This window comes from Desmodus rotundus, chromosome 6, assembly GCF_022682495.2.
Source record: "Desmodus rotundus isolate HL8 chromosome 6, HLdesRot8A.1, whole genome shotgun sequence".
Lineage (NCBI taxonomy): Eukaryota > Metazoa > Chordata > Mammalia > Chiroptera > Phyllostomidae > Desmodus > Desmodus rotundus.
Window position 1 is genome coordinate 139,321,203 of NC_071392.1, and position 15,780 is coordinate 139,336,982.

A 15,780-nucleotide genomic window follows, 5' to 3' on the forward strand; every position below is an offset into this window, starting at 1 on the left:
GTTCAAAAAAAAATAAAAATAAAAACAGGAAAAAATGGTTAAAATCCCAAGTTAAAAAAAGTTTAAAACAACACCCAAAATAAGAAAATTGGGTAGAGTGGGCTAACAAGGGCGCTACAATTGTGACTCAGGTGATTTTCATCTATTTGAAAATCACTGGCTCAACTTTTTAAAACAGAAAAACAAGAAACTTTTCTGTTCTGGCTATGTCTAGGTAGGAATGGTATACAGCGAAGTGAAGCCTCCCAGTCAGCATACAATGTTCAAGCTAGAGAAGTAGTGGTAATTACATTAAGCCTGTGTTGTTTACTTCTGTATTTCCAGTACCTAGAACATACTGTGTTCAACTATCTGTCAAATTGACGAAAAATGGATTGCTCTAACAAGTAGGAAGTTTAGTTCAATCATACTGAGTTAGGGAGATTTTTGCACATTATTTCTGATACAAATAAGGGAACAATAAATTCTAGTAAGTGTATTCAAGGCATAATTATCTTGTGTTATTTCACAGAACACAAAATTGTAACTTTTACACAGAGACTTCAGAACTTTAAAAATTCTTTACTTCCATCAGTTACGTTAAAAAGGTTAGGTTTTGTTGTGGATTAGAAAATGTAAAGAGTTGCTCTTTTGGCTTTACTTACTTCTCAAGCCCTCCCACCCTGCAAACACTCCCTCTTCTCAGCCACAATTAGACTCTAGCAGGGGTGTCCAACCTTTTGGCATCTCTGGGCCAAACTGGAAGAAGAGCTGTCTTGAGCCACACATTAAATACAGCACGTGACACATAATCACAAAAATATCTCATAATGTTTTAAGTGAATTTACAATTTTGTGTTGGGCCGCATTCATAGCCATGCTGGGTTTCACGGGCCACAGGCTGGACAGCCCTGGTAGGGCTTCATGTCAAGGCTCGCCTGAATAAAAGAATTCAGGTAAATTTTCCTATCGCTAAAGACAGGAAATATAACTCTCTCAGGAATGACATAAAAACCCCATCAAACCCTCTCCTCTTCTTCAAGGCACTGATGCCCCCTGGTTCACCCCCTTCTGAACTCTTACAGTCACTCTGTTAATAGCTTATTCGAGCCCACTCTCATCTCTCACATCCTTAGTACAAATCATGTTTTTTTCAACCATAAACTATCTCTTTTTTGGTACTTCTCAAACATTTGTGGACCATCTCCAATGAGCTTTGTGGGATAAATAAAATACTTCTATAATTCATGTTCATGTATATATGCCCTTTTCCCAAAGATAACACCAAACTTATATATTGTTTCTTGGTAAATACTCTCTCACTTGTTAACTAGTTTCTTGGTAAATATTCTCTCATTTGTTAACTAGGACTTTTTTCACCTGAAAGCACAAGGCCATCTTCATTCATTTAATAAATACATTGTGCTAAAAACTTCGGACAAGATTTCGGTGCTGTACTTCTGTGTCTCTCCAGAGTGCCTATAGAAGATCAGGTACAGAACAGACCTATGTGGCCTGTCCCAAGTACTATGTTGATACAGCAAATGCCAAAAACAAAAGAAGGAAACTTTCTGAAAATGTACTTCACCACAAGGAATATTATCTTATTGATATGTATTATTAAATAGAATTAGCAAGGTAAGCCATAAAGAGCTTTTAAATCACAACTGAACTGAATTTTAAAAATCTGACTATATTCTGTAATCTAATCCCAATTTTAAAATACAGACTATTTTAAAACAAATTGAAACTGGATTAGCTAAATAGAAATGACCTTTACCCTGATAAGCATTTGGTTTCAAGTACTGCAATTAGTCTTAAATACAAATAAAAAGGTTTCCTAAGTACTAAAATTGTTGGGGTTTTTTTCTATTATCACAGCTTACTTACACAATTATATTCAATAAGTACTATGTGGAATATCCAAACAGCTTTAAGTGGAAACCATCATCACTAATAAACTAAAAAGGAAATATAAGTTACACCGGATTCAAAGTATTAAGAAACTCTTTGTGTCTTTAACCGGGATAAAAATTATCTAGGTAAGAATTTTATCTGTTCATCTTTTAATCAGATTTAAAGAATTCCTGGGTCAATTAACGATTACAATTGTTTATGGACTAGTTAAAGGCTAGCCTAACAATATTCCGGGTAGAATACATTAGTCAAATCCAGATTTAACTCTTCAGATTAGCCAGTGGTAGGCAGGACACTCCGCCTAGGGATCAATGTATCTCCAGTGAACTGTCCTGGGATGTTATTGAAGTTTGTTGAGAAAAAAATCTCAATAGGAGCATCCAGGCGGTTTTTGACATTCAATCTTCAAGTTCTAAGGGTTCTTTTCCCCAGTGTGCATTAGCGTTTGGTTTTTATCTTGTACTTTAGGTGGTGTCTCCTGGCTTCTACAAGTCCAAAAACCCATCTTCACTGCAACAACAGCTAAAGTAGGAAGTGGATCCCTTTGTTCCTAAAAGGAAGAGGGGGGAAAAAAAAGTTAATTAAAAAAAAAGGCAGGAGGATTACTGTGACAAATTCAGGAGTTAATAGCTACATTTAAGTTTCTTTTCAAATCTGCAAAAGAAAAAAGAATGTTTATTTTTACATAACTAACCAGGGGATTCTACCTGTCAATCTGAAAAGTATGTATCTACTACTATTTGTAAATTAAATTCAATGTCCCCAGTTTTTTAAAAAAACCAAACCACACGTTACTTCAAAGGGATATTTATGTGGTAATAGTAAGGCTTGAAAGTTTATGATGGGCTTTTGAAATGTAAAATTCTTTCACAGTATAAGATATGAACTTTTAAAAAGTAATTTAAATATTCACATTCATCACTACACAATGCCATTTATATTAACTTTTCCTATTTCATGCCTGGGTGTTTTTTTTTTTTTGGTCACATAGGATAAGAATCAATCTGATAGAATTTGAAAGCAGACTGGCGGTACGAAAGTTAAAAAAGAAAAAGAAAAAAACCTGTAACTCTTCCTTCTCCACACAAAAGTTTTAAATTAGGAAAAGATAAAGGAACTAAATTTTATTTTTATCACTACAGAGAAGATAAATTACCACTTAAGTATAGCAGGTACCCATCATCCCTAAACTGTATCAGAAAAACAGACTGATGATCTTATTTCTTGTCTTTCCTATCACAGAATTCGTTCTGCTAGAGATTTCTGAGATTGCTGAATTTTAAAATACCTGTAACAACTGATTCCTTCCCCAACCGGTAGATGGTCTGCATTGTACACCACTGAGGCACAGCCATACTCTGTACTCTTCTGGGTCTTCTGGACTGTTGTACCATCCAGGAAATCTGACAAGGTGCCAAGTCTGATAGGTCAAGTAAGCCTTGAAGATGGGGGCTTCAGATCATCACAGATCAACTCTTGCACACTCATCTTCATTTCCTGTTGGGTAATTTAGTTCTTCTCTCCAGCTTTATTGTCCACAGTGAAAAAAAGCTGACAAAAATTTCAGCAAGCAGATGCAGCTCCCTGGTGTTTCTCTGACACCGAGTGTATTCAGAGCAGATCAGTCACTCCAGATATTTCAAGGTCTTCCCCTGTGATTTGAGTTACGTTGCTAAGTGACCAGCCACGTTCCTAGCAGCAATTGGTGAAGTCAGAAAAAGTTAAGCTAGACATAAATGGTAGGTGAAGCCCAGCAAATACTGGAAGGTAATTCAAGGAAGACCATGGACATGTGATGGGAAACTTTCTAATCTCTTGAATGCCAACAATTTGATACCCAGGAACTTATGACAAAACTATGCTTCCTAATGATGGCTGAGGTAGTGAACAGAGAGATGAGTTAAGATGATGAGAATAGCAGACTTATGTGAGGATCAACCTTTGGTTTTAGTACCTTCTGAAATTCTCCCATCTCCGCCCTTAACTAAAGAAAGGATGAACTTAATTGGATTATAAATGTCCCAAAAATATTTCCTTCTCCTTTACTTTTTAAATGGCTTGAAAAGTACTTCTCTAGTAATCATGTATAGTTGAAAAGAAAGTGAAATGGCTCTGAAGTGTGTAAGATGTAAATCTCTTTACTTTTTCTTTAGCACATATGAAAACAATAATTATAATTATGTGGTACCAGAACACTGAAAACTGGTACAGAACACGGCGGGCACTAGGAGAAACATCTTGTTTCTTTGGGCTTTGGAATGGAACACTTCAAAAGATACTTTCTCTAGAAAAGTAATTAGGATAGACGCCTATTATATTAAACCTGTCTTAGCTGAATTAAGTCAGACTTTAGTAAGTCTTTGGGCATTTTTAGTGAATTGCTAGAACTTACTATTATAGTTTCCCATGAAGAAACACTAGATACACATTTTTCAAAAATAAAAGTGATCAGACCTGGCCGGTGTGATTCAGTGGATTGAGCGCTGGCCTCAGAACTGAAAGATCGCTGGTTTGGTTCCCAGTCAGAGCACATTCCTGGGTTGCAAGCCAGGTCCCCAGTTGGGGGTGTACAAGAACCAACTGACCAATATTTCCTTCCCTCCCCACTTCTCTAAAAATAAAAAATAAATAAAATCTTTAAAAAAAAATAAATAAATAAAAACAATCACATAAAACATACTAGTGAATGCCACCATTTGGGGGATTTTTCCAGGAAGGATACTCCTGTGATATAGAGATCTGCTTGTTGAAGATTCATTTAAGAAATTAAATTCTCTGGTCCTGGCTGGTGTGGCTCAGTGGATTGAGTGCCAGCCTACAAACCAAAGGGTTGCTGGCTCGATTCCCAGTCAGGGAACATGCCTGGGTTTCGGGCCAAGTCCCCAGTTGGGGGCACACAAGAGGCAACTACCCACTGATGTTTCTCTCCTTATCTTTCTCCTTCCCTTCCCCTCTCTAAAAATAAATAAATAAAATCTTAAAACAAACAAAAAACCTAAATTCTCTGATGTGAAAAACTGAAAGTGTAACTGTCTGCATAACAAATGATATGATGTATTTAAAAAGGCATCTTCTAAAATTTTAACTAGAAAAATGTTATATGGTGTCACCAGCATCACTGAAAGGATTTCTGGGAATCAATAAATCATTGAGCTACACAAGGATTCCTTGAATAAAAAACTGCAGCTTTTCTACTAACATCCTTTTTACTGAGAGACTGGAATCAGGAATAAGTAATCCAGACCGGTTTTCAAACTCTAGACTTGTCTCTTAAAAGGATGACCCAGAAAATGGGGCTGGGGTAAAGGTTGGGGGAACTGGGTCCCCATACTCATTTCATGGGGCCCTCAAACCCACAAAAACTCTCATGGCTTTATATACAGGGGTTTCATGTAAAATTTGCTTGGGGCACTAAGCTCTCTATCTAAAATAAATGTTTTCAAGAAGTCAAAAGATCAAAAAGAATTTTGATTGTATTCTGTGAAGTGGCACATTTTAGTTGCAAGCAATATTTTGCTTAGAGTCAGATTATACTACTGCCTGGATATGCATCTCTGAAAGTAGTCAGTGATACGTGATGTGTTTTAGGAAAAGCCCAATTTTCCAAAAATGTACAAGTCCATTTAATGTAATAATTTGTATAACCTCTGTGTCTAATAATGCTATGAGATTTTCATAAGATTTTAAGTTGCTTTTATGAAAAATAGCTACAATACAAAGTAAGGATTAAACTTAAGTTTAATTTTTTTCCCAAGGACACATACTAACTCAGTGGATCCAACTTCTCATCTTTAACACCTGGATAGGATAGGACAAAAATTCTGCTTGTTTATTGAGTAAGAAACACATGGTAAACTAACAATGAAACTAGCTCAAAATAAGGTATTAACTCTTTCTGAAGGCTGCTGAATGCCTGAAGTGAAATGTTCTAGGTCAGCTGAGATTTCAATCTAATTTTAGTTCTAGAAATTGCAACTCGTGATGATCCTATTATCCCAGCTAGCTTTAGGCAAAACTTGGTTTCATTTTGTGAGGAAAAGCAAACATACTATAGGTGTCAGGTGTAGCAAGCCCCCAGTTTAGAGACTATGTCGTCTTACCTATAGGAGGGACATTCTTCTACTTTCTCGGCACTGTGATTAGTTATACGATGATTAAAGCACTCAAAAGGAGCAATTCAGCCCAATGGAGATGCGCACACAGAGCACCAGGCAAGTGTTAGCATTTGCTACCCTGAGTTGAAATTTTACCATCTTAGAACCCTCACTACATTAACCCTTCAACTGTAAATCCCCCGCAAATACAAAAGCAGGGAAGCATCTCAATTTCATTCCTAAGTAGATGAGCTGCTGGGATGAGGATGACATCAGTTAATTATACTTCTTATAAAGTATCCTGGGATTAGAGCCTATTTTTATATCACAAAATAGTTTAAACACAACACTAAAAATATGGATCAAAGAAGACCAAGTTCAGACTAGAGCAGTCATTCAGAAATTAAAGAATTAGAAACCGAAAACCAAAACTTACCTGCCCACCACTTCTAAAAAGTAGGCAGGTATTAGGAATTAAGCCCCAGAAAGGGGAAAAGAAAACAAAGAAAAAACATGAAACACAACAAAGGAGTTGAACTGTACGGCAGCAGTAATCAGAAATGAAGCTGTGCCCTAACAGTTCCACTCCCACAGCACCGAGAGTGCCAGAGAAAGAAAGGAAACAGACTAGCAGTTCAATGGCATCTGCCCCAGTTTTTTTTTTCAATTTTGCAAGGCCTAACTGCAGAATTCAATTCTACAGTGCACCCTTAGATGATAAATAGTAGCAAGATTTAGAAAAATAAAGTCCAAAACAAAAGAATCACTTTGGAATAAATAACATATGCAGTTAAGTATCAACTGGAAGAGACGGCTTTATTTTTGACTAGGAAAGATGCGCCGAGCTTTTCAGTTGCTTGAGCATGTACGAGCTTCCACTAGATGCTCTACAACTGAGAAGACAGACACTCTGGGGGTAATGCCAGGTTCACCTCTTGAAATTAGATCATGTTCACAATATTCCGTCTTAAATACTGAAGTATTAACATGCAGAAAAAATTCTTAACACTGTTAGTCTGAAAGAAAGTCAAGACATCATGGCTAACCAGCTTCATTATTAAAAATCAACAAGTGTTAGGTCTAGGATTTTGGATTGATTGATTATACCATATTCCCAACACCAAATGTTTATTTTGGAAAGAGTTAATGAATGAGTAAAAAAGATGCAGTTGTTAAAAATGACCCAAAATCCCAAGAGAAATGATATAATATACGCACATATATGTATATACAAATACATATACATGTATATGAACAAGGACATTTGGGTTTAAAGTTAGTAGTCAAATTTTCCAAGGACGTCTTTTTTTTTTTTTTTTTTAAAAAACATAGAGCCAAATTTTTATGTTATTTTACAACCACCTCCTCGATCTAACACTGTTAAAAATGAACGAATGACCCAATTTTGTGTTCAATTTTTTCCCCCTGTAACGTCACTTGGCTCTTGGCTACTAACCTTTCATGTTACTCTTGGTTTTGTCAGTTTGCTTGCCTGTGGGGGTTTGGGCCTGCTGACCCTGCCCACTCGAAGAGGCTGCCTGTTGTGCTGCTTTCTGCTTTAACATTGTCCAGTCAAATGTGTAGTCATACTGGTGGTTCAGGGTCCTGGAAAGTACAGTAATATTTTATATTAATCCTTCAGTAAGATTCTAGTTTAATACACTACTGAACTTTCAAGAAAGTGACGCCATTTTTTAAAAAAAGGAAATGAGTACTCTCTCCTATTCAGTTAATTAATTCTCTTTACATGTCATGATTGGGGGAAATTGATGGTGCCACTTTGGTCTGCTTTATCTGGTAAGAATAAATTCTATCCCCTTTCCAAAATTAAAAAAAAAAACACACAACCCCCCCCCCCCCCCCAAAACAAACTGCCTTTAAACTTTCTTAAAAGGGGCAAGAGGATAGGAATGGAAGGCAGCATGAACAACACCACACTGTCCATTATCTTGTGCGGACAATCACCATAGGAGGCAGTCCTAAAAACCAACCAGAGTAAGAATGGGACTGTAAGTTTGTGAGGGAGACAGCTATTCTGGTGGCTTGGCGAGACTTTTCCAGGGTTAGGGAATCAACTCCAATTATTCTTTTCCAACCAGGATTTCAAACCCTGTGTACTCTATCACCCCACCCCCAAGACCAATTCTGGGTTGTACCTAGGGAACCCTAGGGTTTGGGCCTGCCTCCACACTATCAAAGACTCCATGACTGATATTTTAATTGCTTCTCATTTTGGTACCGAATAAAGTTCTGTACCAAAGCTGGAATCTTCCAAGGGCCACCAATGTCACTTATTTCTAATGTGAAATGCAATTATTGTGGAAAAGTTAGATTCTACACTTTGAGCTTGATTCAATTGTTTCTGTATCCCAAACTAAAATGATTTCAAGCACATTTATATTACAAATGGAAACAAGCCAAACAAAACCATTTCTTAAAATTTTATTCATATTGGCCAGGCCCACTTTACTTTGACACTTGCCAGATAGATATGTTGGGTGAATTTAACTAATTATCCTCACTGGCACTTATAGTCTTAAAACACCTTAAAAACTGACCTGAAAAGAATGCGGAATAGCTGCCTCAGATACATGTAATCCGGGGCTTCCTCAAAGCGCAGCCCACGACAATAGTTTAAGTACATGGCAAATTCTGCAGGAAACCCCTGTAAGTACAAAGGTTAAAATGAAAAGTAAAAAAAAAAAAAAAAGTCTTATTTCAAGATAGAAAAATAAATGTATTTAAATACAGGAAAAATATGTATTTGAGGAAAATGTTTACTATTTTATTGGACAATCTGAAAGTACAATAACTGACTCAGTATCCTTATAAGTTAAAAAAATTTTACTGCCCTGACCTCTTTATTATTACAGTATCATATAATACATGTAGAGAAAATATGTATCTCTTTTTGCCCTGGCTGGTGTGGCTCAGTGGACTGACCGCTGGCCTGCAAACCAAAAGGTCACTGGATCGATTCCCAGTCAGGGCACATGCCTAGGCTGCGGGCCAGGTCCCCATGTGGGGTGTGTGAGAAGAAACTGATGGACGTATCTGGACATACTGTACTTTCCCAGACTATAAGACGTACCCCCAGCCCCCCCCCCATTTGGGAATTTGGGAGGAAAGGTGGGTGCATCTTATAGTACAAATGTAGCTTACCAGGCTCGCTACAGGATTTCTGCTTTACAGAATGTTATTAAATATTTTACCACATTTTTTGCTTCAAAATTTTTTCCCCTATTTTCCTCCCCTAAAACCTAGGTGTGTCTTATGGTCCAAAAATACAGTATCTCTCACACACTGATCTTTCTCTCCTTCTCTCTAAAAGTAAATAAAATCTTTAAAAATTTTTAATATGCATTCATGGTCTGTGTTACTGGTAAACGGCAATTACCAAGTGAACTGGCCCTTACATGTATTACAAATGGTGTTAACCACAACTGAAGGTCAAGTAGAACACTTCATGTGTTGTCCCCTTATGAAAACAGGCAAAACCTTAACAAAAGATTATCTACCAATATTATAAACATTACAGATGTGAAATAGGAAGTTCAGCTGGATCATGAGACTGAAAACATTCTATCTTATAGTAACACCTAATACTTCTGAGTTTACTGCACCCAGAATTGTATGTGGCTAACACAAAAAGACACAGCTCACAATTTCTACATCAAAATGAAGACAGAGCCCACAAGAAGAGACTATACTAAATCCTTTCTCTTCCTGTAAAAACAACTGCCTTTTCTGATAAGTGAAATGAATCTTTCTGATACATGGAAATGTAGTCTATAGAAAATACGATGTTTTGCTTCTTGAAGTATACAGATTTTAAAGTTACTTGGGTGAATTATGACATAAGAACATTTTGCTCATTAACCTAAAATGTATTTCATAATTTGAAACAAATCCCAAGTGGGCTCAGAAATCATCCTCTCCCGCTCTATCTACTCCTTTATTGCAGATATGTAGAAAAGAGGGAAAAAAGTCCATTTGTGGATGGGGAGACACATAAAGACATCACTATTTACCCCCTTCCAGAGCACTATTTCAACTCATGCTGATTTATACTTTCTATCACCCAACTATGTAATTACATACTATTTTCTCATTATTTCAGGTGATTAAAAGACTCAAAAAGCACTCTGTGGTCTTCTCTCTGTGGAAAACCATGGCTATCCATCATGGTACAGACATCTCTCCATTCTCAACTCATGTGCCCTCTCCAAAGTTATCTTTTTTGGCACCAGTTTAGAGATAAAGAAAACATTTTTAAATTTAATTTCTCATATATTAGTGAAGTTCTATTAGAAAAGTTTATCTGCTCTCTTATTTCTCCTGTAATTTTTTAGCAGATGACAGAGCCCAAATAAACCAGAAACAACAAAACACTTAATGGCAAATGGCTAGCTCCTAATAGGATGTTTAAGTTCCAGTGCTGACAAGTGAAGTGTTTCTTTTTGTTCTTGGATCATTTATATTAAAAAATAAAAATTTCATCAGGTACACCTACCTTACATAAAACTTCAACAGGAGTGGACATCTTCTTTTCACTAATCTTTTCATATTTTTGTTTCTTTGTTGCAGCCTGTGGAAAAGAATCAAACCACAAAGACGTACTCAGTACCACATGAACCGCACTAGTTGAACATACTAGATATAAATGTAAACTTACGATTCAAGAGATCATAAACAAAAACCCCAACCCAATATATAATATGTGTAAATTTCCCCTCCTAAATTGTTAGCTTTTTTTTATGAGTTTCTAATTCAAGATCATTTTTAGGTATTAGGAAAGGGTGCATCTAATAGGAACATCAAAATGTATGATTTAAGTAAAACATGGGTGGAGTCCAACTTGAGATTATTCTTGACCTATAGTCAACACAAGGGCAAATGTATGAGCAAATCAATCACAAAAAAAATGTTGTCTATCATTTAGTGCCATTAACAACTGGTGTTAAGTCAAAATGTTTTATTCAATGAAAAATACTCATATTGAATAAAGCTGCCCACATACAAGCACAAAACAATTTTCTAGGTCACAGATGCTCAAAAGATACAAGAACCATTTTCCCTTAAAGGACGAATAAAATATCAAAATAGCCATTTAATTCTAGGATATGGAGACTTATCATTAACACACAATACTCACAAAAGAAATGTTACGATAATTAAACAATATAGCTAGTGTCACTGGTTAAACCAATTTTCCTGTACACAAAGGTAGGTATTTTAAATACAACGGCAACACATCAAAACGAGAAAGTCTCCACCCAATTTCTTAGCCCATGTTAACATCTACCCAGAAAAAGCTACTGGTTACCAACGGGTACTTGCTTACTATCTCCCAAAAAATTGTTCTTCAGGTGTGACTATGGGATTATATTAGTTTATTCTAGCTGAAATGATCAGATTTTATTTTCCCAATAAAAAGTAAAGTTAATTCACTTTTAGAACACCTCATATTTGAAAGAGGCCTTAAAGATCTTCTTCAAAAATGTATTTTTATTCTTAAAACAAAAAACTGGTAATTTGAGTCTGGTTTACCTTTAGTCCTTGCCATGGCAGGCTGGTTCTATTAAAATACATCAAAACATATCCTAATGATTCCATGTCATCTCGGCGACTAGAAAAGAAAATGTGTATTTATGAGCTGAAATTATTATGGAAAACATGTGAAAGAAAGCCAGGTATACAAAAAGAAATTTCCTTAAGCAAGGAGAGAAAAATTTGGTGTCTTGTGTCAAGTACTTAGTTAAGGTAATAAAAAAGTTTGTAATGGGTTACTTCTAAATAAAGCTCTCTCATAGAATTCAAAATTATAAAACCTAATACTGTCTTGCAACTTAATTTTTAAAAAAGAGCAAAGAAGATTTAGCCAAACTTTCCAAATAAGGTTCATGAAGATGGAAGAACCAAAGAGCACGACACTTGTAAGTTCTATGGAAGTTCATGAAAAATAACTTCAGGGATGCTGACATAAACTAACATTTTAAACACAAACAAACACATACATACTCTCTCTCTCTCTCTCTCTCTCTCTCTCTCTCTCACACACACACACACACACACACACACATACACACACACACACACACACACACAGTTGACCCTTGAACAACACAGGCTTGAAATGCAAGGCTCCACTTACATGTGACTTTTTTCAATTGACCACAATTCAATTGACCCAGAGCAGTTCAAACCTGAGTTGTTCAAGGTTCAGCTGTACACATGTACGTATATTCAGACAGATACATGTATTTAACAACTGGTAATACTTTGAACTACAGAAAATGTGAAATTATAGTTTAACCCAGGGTATTTAGATATTCATTTAGATATTTTCTAAGCTTAAAACCTTTCTATGAGGTTCCTTAACCTGGAAGCTTATTATCTGTTATTTATATGCTTGTTTTAAAGAGCAACAGATGACTTACAGAAGATGAAGGGAACACGAAAACATAGAGCTTAAGCCAAGAAACAGAGCAGATGGATTACGAAGATTCACTTCAAACCGGATGCTATTTGTTAATTTATGGAGGAGTGGAACAGGAGATGACCCACCAACCTCCTTTGGTTCATTAGTACTCAGATAACACGTTTTTCTTCCCCCTCCCCATAAAAATAATCAATACATTCTTCCCCCAAACTCAACTTACATCACTAGACTATAAAAAGCCCAAGACCAGCATTAAGAAAATAAGTCTTCAGCTGCAAAAACAAACATCACGATAAATTGCACTTATGTATCTCAATTTTCATCATGCAATACTTTTCTCCCCAAGAGATAAACTTCAACAAAGAAAACAAAAAGGCCTCATTTAATTGGCTTCTCTGAACTGGCTAATGCAGCAGATAAAAGAATTAATAAGCATCCTTCAAATCCTTGGCCAAGAGACACCTTTAGATATTGTAATTAATTAAAAAGCCTCTAATGGCTTTTTGATTATGAATTTTTGGTTATGAATTTGATTAACCATTCAATTGTCCAACTCACCTCTGTTCAATACCAAGATGTGCATTGATGCTAGCGTACCGGGCAGTGCCGGTGAGATTTTTATCTTCTCTGTACGGTATGTGCTGCCTCGTCCTGTTGTCTCTGTACTTTTTGGCCAAACCAAAATCAATAAGGAATAACTTAAAAAAAAAATTAAAAGACATTAGGTTTCCACCCTTGTTTATTTACAATACTTCTTATTCATTAAATGGCATCTATTTTCTTTGTTCAAATATATCAAAATAGAGTATCATAAGTAGAACAGATAATGAACAAATTTAACACTCAAATAAGTTCTTACTAGTTCTTATCAATAAATCAAGTTAAAATAAAAGTTAGGTCAAGTGGTTGGTTGATCCTGTCAACTGAACAATTTCACAGGCCCAGTTCATTCATTACACACCCAGGAGCCTGTCTTTAGACAAGTAGTGGAGAAATATACATCTCTATGCTTGATAGCAGAGTTGACAAGTGTGCTATGTTTCATAATGAAAACTGATACCCTGTTACTATTGGTAAACAAGACAGCTCTCAAAGTTTGATAATGACAACAAAACCAAGATTTTTATTAACAAAATATAAGCATTTTTTTAAACAAGCATGTATTACATTCTACTATTTTGAAGTGACATTTATGCATATGATCGGGTTAAACGTCTAGAAACTATAACAAGTTGATCTAACAATCTTTAAGTGAAAAAGTACTTAATATCAAGGTAGCTTACAATTAGCAGTTTAAATAACCTAACCAAAAAAAAAAAAAAAAAAAAAAAAAATCCAAAATATGTTCACACATTTACCTACCTTCTAAAGCAAAATAAACAACATTTACTTAAAAGTTTAGCCTTTATCATAAAATAACATTAAGATCATTAAGCAAAGCAAGTCTATGTGCCCTTACATACTAACATAGTCTTAGATTATTGTTCTCTACTAGCTAGGTCTAAATTTTGTCGATCTTTCCATTAGGTTGACACTGGGTCCCCCTTCTGCCACAGTTTATAATCTGTTATGTGCTGGAAAACCTGATTACCCAGTCTGTTAGGGTGTGTGTCAAAAAGTAAAGCAAGTTATTAACTTAGGTGAAAAAGATCTCTCTTAGGAGGATGAAAAACACCTACTTCAGGCAGGCATTGTTGATGTAGTCTTTGTTATAAGCTGGATGAAAACACACTGAGGTTTGAACTTCTGTAACCATGTTAACAATGTGATACTTATGTACTTGGTCTAATATTATAAAACAATGAAGACTAAATTTTAGTACAACGTATTGAATAAAGGAAGCTCTCTTAGAAGATGAAATTGCCTTCCTAAGCAACTGAGTTACAGGAATATGAGAAAATGTTATAAAACACTAAATAAAGCTCATACTGTTTCTCTTGATATGAGTATCAGCTTAGTACACAAATATTAAAATAAGCAAAATATATTTGTGAAGCAAAACAGAAGTTATAACTTAAGTTCTGCAGATTCATATTAACAATCAACCAAGGGAAAAATAAATACAAAAGACAGCCAGCTTCAAGGTATTTAAAAAATATCCCTAAGAATTATGTGGGTTTTAAAAAGTGATGAGAACACAGACTCTCCTTTAAGGGGTATTTTCTGGGACTGCTTCCTTTAGTACTCAAAATGGAGGAGAAAACAGGACCGTCTCTAACATGATTACGTCTGACAGGTTCATTCATGTCTAAGTAAGTCTACAATCAGTAGCTCTGTTTACAATTCAATAACCAGACACTTTCTTACAACTAAAAGACTGCTTTATAAACGGTTAACTAGTTTTTTCCTTCTACAACTCTAAAGGATGAAATCAAATGAAGAAAGCAAAAAAACATCCTAACACATCTTAGCCTTTGGTATCAAAACAAAATACATACAAAGCAAATAAATCACTTTAAAATTTTCTGTTCTTGTAAAAACTGAGTCAGGAAAAGTAATGCCACTGCCAAACAAAGGTATCCTATTTCAAGAGCAAACAATTTAAAAAAAACTATGTAAATAAAATTCTTTAAATCTCTTGGTAATCCATCATTTTCTGGTACTATCAGACTTCTTTAATAGCTCTCTAAGCTTTGAGTTTTAAAATGAATGTAAACATATAATGGAAGCATGTACACGAAACCGCGTGATAACAAGGATACGAACAGTTGCAAATATATAAAGGTAGAATAAACAAGTAAGTCGATATTTAGTTAAGCCATAAGTAAGATAATGCATTTTCATAGATTTGTAGATTTGAAGAGAGGCCTAATCTTTTTGGTGGGTCAAGGTGCTTTTCTGCAGGTTTTAAAGATATGTTCTAAGTATAATTTGAGCCTGTCTTAAAGAATACAGCCTATTTCTCAAAGGCATGTGGAAATAAAGTAATACTGGATATACAGGGTAATGCCATGCAGTAGAGGTACATTGTCTTCAGAAACACTATTGCCAATTTTAGGTTTTAGTATTTGCAGTAAATTTTCTCCTAACCAAGGGGTCACATTCCCCTGCCCTTCCACAGAATTCACAAGATCACTTTCCTCACAACCCAGCTAACCTGTAGAAAACATAAACAATTCAATGCAATTTAATGGAAATATTAAATGATTATGGTACAAAATGTAAGTAAAATGTGTGAATGAATGGATAAGTAAGAAAGTGGCACCAGAATTGCATTAGAATTGCCTCATTACCCGCCATCCTCCCTCCTTCTGTAACCTAAATCTAGTAACTATAGTTGATACTTCTTTGTCTACGAATAAAAATAAATGTAAACTTATGAAACCTGGGTTCGGCAGTATGGACAAA

At 35.4% G+C, this 15,780-nt stretch overlaps 1 protein-coding gene across 7 annotated transcripts in view; it reads right to left on the bottom strand.

Moving 5' to 3' along the window:
- Positions 1-15,780, bottom strand: part of CSNK1A1 (casein kinase 1 alpha 1) — a 42,782-nt gene that overhangs the window by 2,464 nt on the left and 24,538 nt on the right. For 2 of the 7 annotated variants that reach the window (XM_024577130.4, XM_024577128.4), the window contains 5 exons: positions 12,991-13,130; positions 11,541-11,619; positions 10,504-10,578; positions 8,549-8,655; positions 7,447-7,595 (listed from right to left, as the gene is read on the bottom strand). In XM_024577130.4, coding sequence (XP_024432898.2) covers positions 7,447-7,595; positions 8,549-8,655; positions 10,504-10,578; positions 11,541-11,619; positions 12,991-13,130 — 550 coding nt within the window. Of the gene's footprint in view, positions 1-11; positions 2,447-3,183; positions 3,589-7,441; positions 7,596-8,548; positions 8,656-10,503; positions 10,579-11,540; positions 11,620-12,990; positions 13,131-15,780 lie in introns of those variants that run through there. The other 5 variants (XR_006653504.3, XR_006653505.3, XM_045185062.2 and 2 more) reach the window with 5 other exon arrangements.